Raw genomic sequence first — 13,196 nt, 5'->3', positions numbered from 1 at the left:
TTATCCCCTGGCTGGTATTTGTCATTATGCTTTCTGCTCTGTGTCATTGCTAACATGCTGTATTGTTTGACCCAGAGCCTAGTAAATCATTAGAGCCACATCAACCAACAATTCTGAAATTTAAAGAAAACACCAATACTTCTTGTAAGGTAAAGCTGAGGATTAAACTGTTGGCTTGGATAATTTCTATGACAGGATAACTTCCATGACAAAGCACAGTGCTTTTCACACACTTGGCCAGCTTCACGATGCTCAGTGTATCTTCTTATCCCTAGATGGATCTGTGCAAACATTCAGAGAGTGGGAAGTTGCTCAGGAGGCCAAAGATTGCAGTATGTCAGCTCAGGCATTTCTTAGGGAAGGAATTCATCCTACATTCATCCATAGCCCAAGCAGGAGAGACTCGATTTGCTTTCATGCTCCTGAGCAGGAGTGACCAACTCCAGAGGTTTCATGGCTGTGGAAGATGCATCTTCTCTCTACCACACAGCACCTCCAGCTCTTCCTATGATCATCCTCCATCATCTTCAATGTTGTGATTAATAGGTAATTAGGAGAGGAGGTATTATGCGCTGATTGGCAAGCTGGCTGGGAAACCAGATGAAATCACAGAGAAGATTTGGACAGATCTGTAACAATTCTTGGGGTTAAATTGAAGTTCTAGCAGTGCACGCTACAGGAGACCCCATTCCCAACCTCCAGTGTATCATGGACTCTATCTCTCCTTCAGGTATTTTTACCTCTCACTCAGTTCTAAAAAAGCCTTCAGTCTTGTTCAGAGTCCCTCTAGGAAACACCCCATCAACATTCAGCCTCTCCTCTGGCCTTATGCATGATTATGGATGGGAGAAAGAAAGGGGCTGAGGACCTGAGGGCAGTGGGATGGCTTCTGTGGGTCATTTGTGCTGAAGACCTGTAGCACATGCATAGAAGTTGGGTGCCTTGCCAGGGTTGTGTAAGGGACGAAGAGAGAGATGGGGGCTGAGCAGCTAGGCAGGCACCAATGGAGCTGTTTTGGGGTGTCCTATGACACCTATCCCATTACCAGAGTGACTGATCTGGACCTGCAATTCCCTGTAAAATGGTAGAGAAATCGCCCAAAACTCACAGGTGGAGGGACTTGTCTGGGGAATCACTGGCATGGAATCAGACTAGAAATTCACACCGGGACAAAGTCCTTGGAAAATGTGTTTGATCATGGCTAACTGAGAAGGGTGGATTTTTACCCATCTGTTTCCCTGGTAGTTATTAAATAACCAGTATCAACGTCTGAGCATGGAGTCAAGGATTCCTGGGTTGTCTTGAAGATCAAGTGAAAGAAGAGCCTTCAGAGCAGAGTGACTAAAGCCTCATTTATAGGGACTTCAAGCTATGAAAGTTGCTCTTGGGTTTAGGGAGTCTTCCCACTTAATTTAGACACCTCGAGAGAATTGATGACTTGGTGCATGCTGTTAGCATCCATTGCAGAAGGACTGCTCTGTCAAACAGGTGAAATGTAGGTGGCAAATTAGTATTTTGCCCCTGAAATTGACATTGCAGCAGCTGCTTCCCTGGGTGTGCCTCTGTTTATTCAGGTAGGAAGAAGAGCCCGAGCCATCTGTCCCTGTGTATTCCTGTAGTGCTTAGTGCTGACAGATGAGATGTAGTTGTGTTGCCAACAGAAATAACATTTCAGGCTTCCTAACACATGATATATGAGGATATGACGGAAAGAGACCAGCAAGTGTTGCAGAGTAATGTGAGCTGTCTGGATCCCATCTGACCACACACATCTCTAGGGTGAATTTATGTCTGGAAGCATTTAATACAGCTGTCTTACAACTATGCTGCAATATTTATTTAATTTACAGGCTGCTCCCAGTGTAAAATCCCAGTGGGGTTTGGATGGGAACTGCTGGTAGCACCTGATATCAGGTTTGCAGTGAGAGCCACGGGGGTCCTGTGCAAGGACAGCATCCCCTGGGGACAATGTGCCACCCTCTGTTCTTGGTGAGAAGGTGACACCAACAGGCTGATGTGGGCTAGTGAGAGATGGGGTTGTTCAGCTGTAGCAATGAAAGGAGTCTAATGAATACATACCCTACTGCACTCAGCAGAGCCCATCTCTCGAGAGCTAGTTAAATTAGTTATCTAAAAGGCTGAATCAGGCAGTCCAAGATCAGTTCATCATCTCTGCAATTACCGTTTTGGCAAAAAGTAAGATTAAAGAATGAAGTAACCTCTCTGTATCTAGAGCTCGGCTGTCTTTATGGCATTGCTCTGGGTTATAAAATCACACGTGACAGAGTCTCTTTATTACTGTCAAGTATCTTAATATCAAGCAAGGGGAAGTTATCTGGGGCAGAGGGGTGGCACTCTCAGAAATCACACGCTGGAAGGTGAACCCATGGCTCACTCCCTTTCACAGATATCCTACGGTGGGATGGGGGAGAAAATTGAAAAGTGCAGAACTTGTGGGTTGAGATGAGAACAGTTCAGTAAGAAAGAAAACAAGAAGAAAAAAAAAAAGGTAATAATAATAAAAACAGCAAAACAAGTGATGCACAATGCCTGCCAACAGTTGACCAGTGCCCAGCAGTCCCTTAGCAATGGCCATTTTACCCAGCCAGCTTCCCCAGTTTTACTGCTGAGCACAATGTTATAGGGTACAGAATATCCCTTTGGTAGCTTTGGGTTAGCTATCCTAGTTCTGTTCCTTCACCATCCAATACAGAAATCTATGTTGTTTGGTTCTGGCGGCTTCAGTTATTTTGATTAAAAATTTTTCTCATTTTGTACTTCAGAATACATTGGCAAGGTACATTTTGGAGTAAATGCAGTTGCCCTTATGCTTGAATCTCAGAATAGAACTGAAGGACACTCCTTTCATTTAGTGAAAGGAGATGCAAGGGAAGGTTTTGGAGAAATATTTGTATTTGTGTATCCAGGTTTGGTGTTTGCTTTGATTACAATAGGAGGATATTACTGATTCACATTACTGTTATGGTCCTCTATCTCTTCAAAATACATTTTTGGAGAGGCTGCTGCACAGCCAGCCATCTGCTTTGAGGTTTTGTGCAATGCCTGCATCTGTTTTTGTGCTTTGTGTGTGCCCTTACAGAGCTGCATCCTAACCACTTGAGCACTTTTTCCAATTTATCGAAATTATTTCAAATCTTAATACCACCCTTCAAATTGTTTGCAGACTCTCCAAGTTTCATAACATCTGGGTTTTTTTAATAAGTATTCTCTCTATTCCATCATCCCCATCAGTGGTAAGTTGAGGACCTTTCAGTCCCATGCTTAACAACCTCTGTAAAACATTGGTTCAGGTTGGATATTAGGAAAAAAACATTGTCTTGGAAAGAATGTTGATGCGCTGGCACAGCTGCTCAGGTAGGTGGTGGGGTCTCCATCCCTGGAGGTGTTCAGAAACCATAGAGCTGTGGCACTGAGGGACACAGTCAGAGAGCATGCTAGGGATGGGTTGATGACTGGATGATCTTAGAGGTCTTTTCCAACCTTAATGACTCTATAAGATGCTGGGTTGGCTGGTGAGACTGAGCTGGTGAGCATTAGCAATCCAAACTCAACACAGCAGCTGTTGCAGGAATCAATGGTTTATTAATGCAAAAATTACATCATATTTTGCAGCTTGAGCAAAAGTTCCAAGCCCAAGCTGTAACCAGTGCATTGAGTGCAATCAGGCATAGAGAGAGAGAAGAGAGGTGAGGTCAGCCCTGAGCTGACCTGCAGGCACTGGGGTGCCCACAGGGACAAGTTTGACTGCTGGCAGCCACGCAGGAGCGGAGGAATCCTCGTATCCCGAGCTGCTGTAAACCTTGTATCTCAGGCAAACATTTCATCCCGGTCTGCTCGGTCCCTCCCACTGATGCTCAGGCCATTTTCCAGCATCAATGGATTTTCTTTAAGTGCAAGTGGATGCCATTCTTGGAGCGAAGGATGATCCGAGGTATCTTCTGGGGGGGATTGGTGAGGTCAGGGGACAGCTCGAAGCGGAGCAGGATCAGCGCCAGGGCCACCTTCATCTCAATCATGGCAAACTGCTGCCCAATGCAGTTCCTGACATAAAGACAGCAATCACCCAGGGGACGAGAGCAGGGAACAACTGAGGGGGCTGAAGAGTGGCACATGCTCCATTGGGCTAAGCCATTCCCAGGGACATAGATTTCTGCATCCCACTGCTCTTCCCATGCCCGGTGTTTTACCTCGTTCCAGCAGCAAAAGGCAGAAAGGCGTGAGAGTGCCTGCCAGATACATTCTCTGGAGAAAACCGCAGCGGGTCAAAAACCTAGGAATTAAGTATGTACAGCAAGAAAGAAACGGTTATTTCAGGAGCAAAGGTATTGTGATTGGTACCCTCAGAAGTGCAACACTCCATAATTTCTGACCAACTCCACTGGAGAGAAGATGCACTTTGAGGTGAACTGGAATTCATATGCCAGACTCCCTTGGCTTCCAAGGAGCAGCGCAGCCAGCACAAATCAGGCAGAGCAATGATTATAACTGAGAAACTGTGGTGCATGGATGCAATTTAATTCTTCACCTACAAGCTAAGCAAAATCATCTTTATGTCTGCTACTACAAGAAGCTTTCTGAAGCATTTAGTTGCTACACCCAATGCAGAGGCAACACAAATGCCACTTTTTGAGCACCAAAACTTACCAAAGGATCCTTCCACACCGATGGATTTCGGTGAATGAGATAAATACTTATTGCTGTGATAGTGCCTGTAAAGTATTTGAGGAGGAGAAAAAGACTCAGTGGCACAGACGTACAATTTTACTGCTGTAATGTCGAGCAGAATCAGAATCCACAGACCTTCTGGCAGGGTGCGACCATCATGGAAGGTGATGGGCTTGCTGAGCTGCCGGGACACACCAGGCACTGGGGGGTAGAGGCGAAGGCTCTCCTTGATGCACATGGTGCTGTAGGTCATCTTCCCCAGGTCTTCCCTGCAGAGGCAGGGGATGCTGAACTGCAAGTACCCTCCTGCTTCCCCCTTGGGGATGGAGGGAGCATGGGCTGTTGCATGCTAGGCACCCCAGCAACATTAATAGCCATTCAGCAAGCTTATGGACAACATGATGAAACACATCGTGCTGAAACACAAAATAGCCATGGCTACAACATGCATGCAGCTACCTGGAAAAAAGCAATCCCATAGCACGCCAGCTCCCAGGGCTTGAAGGCATTGCTCACTTAGGAATGATTGCAATGGGAAAATGTGCAGCCTTACCACTGAATGGTGTCCCGACTGCCCAGGATGTCCTGGATCTCCTCCCTGCACCGTGCCTGGTGCTCAGGGTGTGATGCCAGGCAGTACAGGACCCATGAGAGCCCACTGGCTGTGGTGTCATGCCCCTCGAACATGAACGTGTCCACTTCAGCACGCAGGTCTTCATCAGACAGGCCAGCTCCGGTCTCGTCCTAGAAACACAGAGACAGCTTCAGTGGTCCCATTTAACTCAGGAGGGGACATTGCAAAGGGAGCTGATAATGGCCTTGAATAATTCTCTGAACTTGGGGCCACTTCTCTTTTCTACTTCTCTTTTGCTTGTAAATCCCTTTGTCTCCCTTATATTAAGACAATGAAATCCCTTTCCAGGTTGTCTTCCCAGACAATGCCAGCATCTCAGTGGTTGAACACTGAGACATCTCCATTCTTCCTCATCTGGGTAGGACTGGGCATGATGCCTTCAGCTGAAGTAGAACAATTGCCCTTGGGGATGTCTGTGAGTTTGTGGTACTGCCACAGGGACTGGATTTTGCTCCCTGTAGCATGTGTCCTCTACAGCTGTGATGAGGCATGCACCTCACTGCTCACCTTGGCGCAGAGCAGAATGTCCAGGAAGTCCAAATGCCTCTTCTTCTTGATCTTCTCAAACTCCCGTTCATCTTTAAGGGACTCCTTTCGCTCCTGGATCACTTTGTCTGTGTAAATAAGAGCTGAAGACTCAGCAGGGCAGGAGATGCTGAGCCTGGAAATCACCTCCTGAACACAAAGCTGGCCAAGAAGATGGCTTCCTTCCTGCTCCTAATACACTGACTTGTGTATTTCTACATGCAGGTAGTTCTGCTTTTTCAGGAGTATGACAATAAGTGACATACACGTGGCTGTTGTTGCAATAGCAGATGCTTTTCCACAAACTTATTAGTCCACCACAGCTCCTTTGGTCAGCAGGATCACAATATAGGCAACTCATGAGGTAACTCATGTATAGAGCTCCCATGGGGATGCCTGATTCTCAGCTCTGGATGGGTTTTTTTGGACCAAAGGCTGGAGACAACAGATGCAGCAGACATAGCACTTTGGCCACGTCTGTTCCTTGAAGGCTCTTTCAGACACCCTGTATGAAAACTTCGGGAGAGGATAATGAGAGTGCATACCTGTGTGGTCATGAGCAAGCTGGCAAACCTTCCTGAACCGATATCCGTGGGGGCTGAGCCAGTAAATGAAGTCATTGTGGTAAGGAAAGATGCTGAGTCGCTGGTGCACCATCAGGCACAGGTCATAGACAGCCTGGATGTAGGTGTTCTGCCTGGAAAGAAGGGATGGGATTCACACTGCTGCATACGCTGGGAGGGCACTATGTACCAGCTTGGAGTCTGCTCTGTCCCCAGCCTCATTGGGGTTCATCAGTAGTGACTAACCAAGCATTAAGGAATAATGGCATCAGGAAGTATTCTGCAAGCCTTCTGTAAGAAGGCTGCTGCACTACTACTGAGCAAGTGCTTGCCCAACAGACCCTGCAATCTGAGTCTGGTTTATTTAGGTCAAAGCCCAAATTCAGGTGTTTTGACAAGCAGTTTGCTTGCTTTCTCTCTGAGCTGCAAACTTTCAGCCAGGGTTTGGGCACTGACCTGTCGGTCTGGCAGTTGCTGTAGTAGCTGAAGGCACATTTCATGATGCTGTCCAGAGTCATCAAGCTGATATGCTCAAAGAGCTCCACCGATTTCCCATTTGTGATCACCTTTTCCCACTTATCCTAGTGGGCAAAGGAGACAAAAATGAGAATGCAAAGGACAGTTCTGCACTCACCTTCCTGTTAAGCAAGTGCTCAGCATGGGATGTGTCCTTAAGGAAAGAAGTTAAGAGGATCTCTTAAATTGCAGTCAAAAGTCCATTGAAGGGAACCAGCAACCAGAACAATGTGTGCTGGCACCAGCTTTCTCCAGCCTCTTTTTTCTTTATCTCTCAAGAACATATGACTGTAGTGCCTAGGATGCAAGCTTCCAATCAAGGCTTTTCCTGCATCTCATGATTTCTGTTCCACTGTTTTTTCAGCATAAAATATAGGAGCTCTTGCTCAATTCTTCCCATAGGATATCCTAAGAGAAACCATAAATGCTGCAAAATTACTTTGGATCCTCTTTCCTTCTGGAACCATAAGGAACTGGTGACCAAAAAGCTGAGAAAGGGAAGAGAGAAAGGAGCATGGATGCACCTGAACTCTCACAACATGAAACCAGGCTGGGGAACAGCTTATGTGGATGGAATTTTGTCTTTGGTACAGATTGCCACCTAGTGGAACGGGCTGACACAACTGGCCTCCAGCTCCTAGCCCAAGTCACAGCTCATCTTTGCAGGTACTAGCAGCCAGGGCACTGCAGATAGACTCTTGTCTCATGTTTACAATCGGGATCACGGGTGATAACATAGGACAGAGAGAGGTACAGACACTGTCCCTACCAGCATCACATTGGTGGACTCTGCCATGAGGGCTACGTAAGGCTTCAAGACGTCATAATGAAAGCCTGGTGTTAGGAGCTTCCGATGCTGGTGCCATTTGGGCCCGTGTAGGATCAGCAAGCCATTCCCTTTGGAAATACAATCAGTGAACAAGGAAAATAGTTTCTACAGACAAAACACAACCAGATCTGCCTTAATAGATCATTTCCAGAGATTGTGGTCACCTCCACGCATAAGCAATTCTCATGAGTGGCTATGTTTGAACTTTAATCTAAAATCACAAAAACTAGCATTATTTAGCACCTTTTCCAATAAGCAGAATAACCTCAGGACATTTTTTGGATGTTGATTTTTTGGATGGAACAAGTGCAACGCTGCTTATTTATAATGCGTTCTCAACTAACTTCAGTATAGTTCCCGGTACGCAAGGGCCTGGGAATACCTACCAATCCATGGGATAAGGTGCTTATAGCTGAGGTTATCCTTGGGATCTGTAAAAAAAAGAGGGGAGAAGAGAAAGAGAAAGAAATGGTAAACATTTCACCAGCATCACTCCACTCGTTGGCACCTGAAAGTTCACCCTGGGGTATCGCTTTCGGTTGGGTGTGAAACATAACCAGTGGCATCCTTGCAGAACTGACCACTATTTCACAGCAAAACAATACTGTTGGGCCTAATTGTGAGAAAATGTGTAAATGCAGATGCTCAGACTGGAGTAAACAAAAGTACTGGTAGTCCAAAGTCAAACGGGCATGTTGCAGGGTAAATGATTAACCCTCTCAGACGCACTGTTGAGCACCTTTCTCACTGGATTCACCAAACCAACGGCTCAATGGGACTGAGCCAACACCAAAGCTCTGAGCTGCCGCCTTCTTGTTGAGACTAGGCTCTGAGAAGGGAGCTTTTCAAGGAGGACTCAAGGAAGATAGATCTGCTAGTAGATATTGAGGACCCCTAGTCTCTTGCAGCCCTCAGTGGGCCATGCAGCTGCATGCCTGGAGCACGCAGCAGCCAGTTCTCTCTGTAAAATAACCCAAGGTTGATTTCTGGTAATACAACCTGTTTGTGACACCCTGCCTTGCTGAGAATTGCCATCCTGGCATGGGAAAGCTGCAGTCTGTGGCTGCTGCTCCACAGTTGAACCATTGCCTCTTACCTCCTCTGGCAAAAATGGCTTTGGCATATTCAGGGTTGGAGACCACCAAGAAAGCTGAGAAACTCCCGAACCAGACAGGGTGGGCATATTGGTACTTCTGTGCCCAGGTCTCTGCCTTTTCCAGCAGATCTTCTTCATTGAGAAACTGCAGTTGTGGAGAAGGGAAAAGAGACAGAATGCTCAGGTTTGGTGAAAACACAAAATCCCCTTAGTGACTATTTTCAAAAGCTGAAGGTCTTCCTGTACTACAGAACCAAGCTATCACCAGCAAGGGGCTGCCCTGGGTTTGCAGGGCAGGAGAAGTAAAGGTGCTTATTACTTTCAACCATCATATAATTACTCCTTATTAATTGATGATAGCCATGGAGAGCACCCTTATGGGCAGAAGCGCACTCTGTTTATTGCTGCATGCATGGATGTTGATACTTGTAGCAGTGGCAGTCTGCACTTCCCTCTTTGAAAGCAGTGATTGTTTTATTGCTTTTACAGCCAGTTTTATTGTATATAAAACAGACAACAAGCAACAAACTGGTTAGATGGGTTAGTGCAAAGAGTCACAAGCAGAGATAAAAAGTCCACATGTACAAATTACCTTTTCTTTAAACAAAAACTGCTCTACCAAAGCTACTAACTCATGCACAAACCTAGTCCAGCTACGACAACGCAGAAGGAAGGATTTTGGTGAGCTAGGGCTGAAATGGCTGCTGAAGTGCAACAAATTCGATAGCACTCTAGAAATGAACTGAAATGTCACCCTATTTACTGAATTGAGTGAATGTTTGCTCAGTTCCTTTAGTCCTGAATTTTCTTGGTTCAGCTATTTGCTTGGCTGGCATTTCTCAAGCGGGTATTTGTGCCCCAGCATTGTCCCAGAGGGTCCGGCAGCAGCCAAGCCCCCACCAGCCTATACCTTAGACAACGTCAGCAGAGAGGGGACTTGGCATGGTGCCTGTGTTTCCCCCTGTTGGTGCAATAACAGAAAGCATAAACATGCTGGAAGAAACTGGGGCAGCAGTAAGGCTCACTGTGCTTGGCTTTTCCAGATGGCTTAAGAGCCAGCAACAGTCACTGCACCTTTAGAGCATTGGCACCCAGTTTGATCTATGCCACTGGGAGTAATCCCAGAGCAGAAGGCAAATGAGTTCACGTGCAAGGAGAGGTTATTGAAGAATCACTAAGGTCGGAAAAGACCTCTAAGATCATCCAGTTCAACCTCACCCCAGCATGCCCACTGACCACATCCCTCAGTGCCACAATCCCACAGTTCTTGGACACCTCCAGGGACGGTGACCCCATCACCTTCCTGTGTAGCTGTGCCACTGCATCACCTCTCTTTCTGAAAAGACATTTTTCCTAATATCTAACCTCAACCTGGAGAAACCTAAGGCCATGACCTCTAGTTCTGCTGTGGTTATCAAAGAAGGACAGAAAGGAACATCCACTGACAGCTCCTGCTTCTTTACCAGAGCTCCAGACACAAGGCTTTGGGTAAAAAAAACAACAGCAACAACAAAAAAATACAAAACAGCGCTTCTGTTTCTTCCTCCCTTGGGTGTTTTGAGAGGAAAGTATAACCCCAGCTCTTCTAAGGAAGAAAAGCGATAGCATGATCTCACATTGAAATGCAAGCTTTGGAATGGATCCAGCATTAAAAGCATCTGGGAAGAGGTGCCGAAGGGGATATTTAATGACCACACACTGATAACAAATGAAGCAGAAGAAACACAGGAGCTGAAATCTGAGCACTGAGCTGCTTCACTCTTGGTCAAAAATAGGCATCCTCCACCGGATGCTGAAACAGGCAAGATGCACATGAGAGGCTGCTGAGGGACAGAGCCCTCCTGGGCCACCTCCCTCCGCTCCCCAGACGCTCTGCCCATGAGGAAGGGTAGCCAGGAACCGATGCTCTGAGTTTTAACAGCTATGGTACTGCAGCGAGACAGAGCTAGATGGAAATAGGAGCTCTCAGTGCTCCCCCGAATACAGCTGCCAGACATCCTCCAAGACACCTACAGGTGTTGCTTTCAGCACGCGTCCAGGGCATTGACAGCTTCCTCACCGGCTCACAACTGCTGGCTTCTAGCAAACTTAGCAGCACTGAGTAAAACTAACAGAACTCTCCTTCAACAACAGAAGCATGGCAACGTAAAAGGTTACCTTTGTCCAAGGTGAAAGGTAAACTGAAAACAACCTAACAATTATTGGGTGTGAGTGATCAGCACCAAAGAGTTCCATCCCGGTATAATCTGGCACAACTGAGAATCTGACGAACATGCTCTGTTTAACTGCAGTTTTGAAGTCTAACTGGCACTGCAACAAACCCCCAAGCTGGCCTGGCCTCGTGCTTGTATTGCCAAGAGCTCATTCGTACTGCCAGACACAGAGAGACTGCAGTGTGGATGTGGTCATTCAGGGGTCTCCTGTCTGTCTGAATCTTTTCACCAATTTTTCTGTCTTGCTCTTTGAGTTGCTTGTTATTTAATGTGCCAGGGCAGGGGATCAGCAGAGCCCAGGTGAGGGGTCAGCATGCTTTTAGAATCAAGCACAGCTCGAGGTAGAAGTGATCTTAAAAACCATCAGGGCCGGGATGCATTCCACTAGAACAGGCTGCTCAAGGCCAGGCTGGATGGGGCTTTGAGCGCTTCCAGCACAAATTCAAAAGCTTTTCCATTTTTGCTTTAATTAAAAAGCCTTTCACACTGGCCAGCTCACAAAACTGCCAGCAACAAACAGCCAAGCTGATCTGCTTGGAAAAATGCGTACCTTGAGGTACAGCCATGCACTCCAAGCATGACTTTTTTTTATATACATGCGTGTAGTTAGCCAGGGTGTCAAATCAACCTCATAAAGCCTTAAATCCAGTCTCCTCTCCTTGCCAACCTATCGCATCTTTCCCCATCGCATCCACACGCCGCTCCCAGCAGAGAAAAGGCACGGGGAGAAAACGGTCCTCCCGCACATCACCCCCACGCGTCACCTCCTCCCGCAGCTCCCACCCTCGCCCCGCCGCACCTCCTGAACGTGCCCGAGCAGCCAGTGGGTGGGGTGCCCGGGGAATGGGGACAGAGCCCGCAGCAGCTCCCGCCGCCGGTGGTACAGCTGGATGGCCTTCAGCAGCACGCACGTCAGGCAGAAGACGGCGGCTAAGTGCAGCACCCGAGCCACATCCACGCCGAACCAGGACGCCTTCATCCTTGCGGTACCCGCGGGCACCGGCGCTCTTATCCCCGCCGGCGACCAATGCAGGGCGGAGGGGCCGGGCCCGCGGTCCGAGCGGCCGCCGAATCACGGCAGCGCTTATTGAGAGCGGAGCATCCAGCCCTGCCCGGCGCCGGGGATCGGGCAGAACGGGAGGAGGAGCGCGGGCGGTGCTGGGCACTGAGAGAGGAGGGGAAAAGCACGGAGCTGCCGTGGAGCTGCCTCGGGTTCCCCCCGTCACCTTTATGTGTGTATATATATATGTTCCTAATTGCCCCAGTTAATTCAGTTTTCTTTTCGGGAGACCCGACGTGGATATTTGGCAAAAATACTGTGTGTGGAGTTTCAAGGCTTCACTCTAGTGATGCTCTCGTCGTGTGACTCCCTATGCGACCTGAGCTGTAATTTTAAGCTGTAGCTTGAAAACACTCGGGACAAAATGTGGAGGTGCATTCTTCATAGTGAACTTGACGAGGGACGGACAAATTCTGTCGCAGGGCAAGTCACGGACAGAAAGCAATGCCCAAAGCCGTGGGCTGAGCGATGGCCAGGTGTTCCTGCAGCAATTTGCACACGGTGGTACCAGCAGGCTTTGGGGACTGCTCCTGTGTGGCTTCAAAGGGACAAACAACGGGCACCAGGGGTGGCTGATGGACATGAGGGGATGCTATGGAGAACTGGGATTGTTTAGTACGGAGAAACATTGAATCATTAAGGTTGGAAAAGTCCTCTGAGAACACCAAATCCAACCACTGATCACATCCCTCAGTGCCACATCTTCACGGTTCTGGAGCTCCAGGGATGGTGACCTGCCTGTGCAGCTGTGCCACTGCGTCACTGCTCTTTCTCAGAAGGAATTTTTTCTTATATACAGCTGGAACTTCACCTCTCATCCTCTCATAGTTACATGGGAGAAGAGACTGATGTCCACCTCACCAAAACCTCCTTTCAGAGAGCTGTAGAGAGCAACAGGATGAGAGATAACAGAGTCAAATATAAGGCAATCTTGGCATCAGAATAACATTTCACTGTGCCCACAAGCGCTATGTGTAGGTAACACCCACTCTACGGATGCTGGTAAGGGGCTGCAGGGCCGCCGTGGTGGAGGCGGGATTCGAACCCTCGATATTTCCCACCGCTATCCCCTCA

The 13,196-nt window shown here is 47.7% G+C and overlaps 1 protein-coding gene across 2 annotated transcripts; it reads right to left on the bottom strand.

The window, feature by feature from the left end:
* Window positions 1-3,581: 3,581 nt before the first annotated feature.
* Window positions 3,582-12,162, bottom strand: LOC100538434 (cytochrome P450 4B1-like). 2 transcript variants are annotated; one of them, XM_010716146.4, is made up of 12 exons: window positions 11,862-12,154; window positions 8,850-8,994; window positions 8,140-8,184; window positions 7,694-7,821; window positions 6,865-6,989; window positions 6,391-6,542; window positions 5,828-5,934; window positions 5,240-5,430; window positions 4,822-4,955; window positions 4,666-4,730; window positions 4,209-4,291; window positions 3,582-4,062 (listed from the first exon to the last, which is right to left on the bottom strand). In XM_010716146.4, the coding sequence occupies exons 1-12, from the start codon at window positions 12,039-12,041 to the stop codon at window positions 3,894-3,896; spliced, it is 1,524 nt and encodes a 507-aa protein (XP_010714448.1). In that variant the 5' UTR covers window positions 12,042-12,154; the 3' UTR covers window positions 3,582-3,893. The 2 variants fall into 2 exon arrangements, with proteins under 2 accessions (XP_010714448.1, XP_031410782.1); XM_031554922.2 differs by lacking the exon at window positions 4,666-4,730 and having other exon boundaries at window positions 4,779-4,955; window positions 11,862-12,162.
* Between the last annotated feature and the right edge of the window lie 1,034 nt (window positions 12,163-13,196).

Source organism: Meleagris gallopavo, chromosome 10 (genome assembly GCF_905368555.1).
Source record: "Meleagris gallopavo chromosome 10, MGAL_WU_HG_1.1, whole genome shotgun sequence".
Lineage (NCBI taxonomy): Eukaryota > Metazoa > Chordata > Aves > Galliformes > Phasianidae > Meleagris > Meleagris gallopavo.
Note: the sequence above shows the minus strand (reverse complement) of the source record. Positions and strands in the feature narration are given on the sequence as shown.

Excerpts from the sequence above, each read along its gene's own strand:
- LOC100538434 (XM_010716146.4), bottom strand. The coding sequence starts at position 12,041 with ATGAAGGCGTCCTGGTTCGGCGTGGATGTGGCTCGGGTGCTGCACTTA. Across the intron at positions 7,822-8,139 it reads GCACCTTATCCCATGGATTG|GGAATGGCTTGCTGATCCTA; the intron begins GTAGGTATTCCC and ends GTATTTCCAAAG. Across the intron at positions 4,956-5,239 it reads AGTCGGGACACCATTCAGTG|GGAAGACCTGGGGAAGATGA; the intron begins GTAAGGCTGCAC and ends CTGCCTCTGCAG.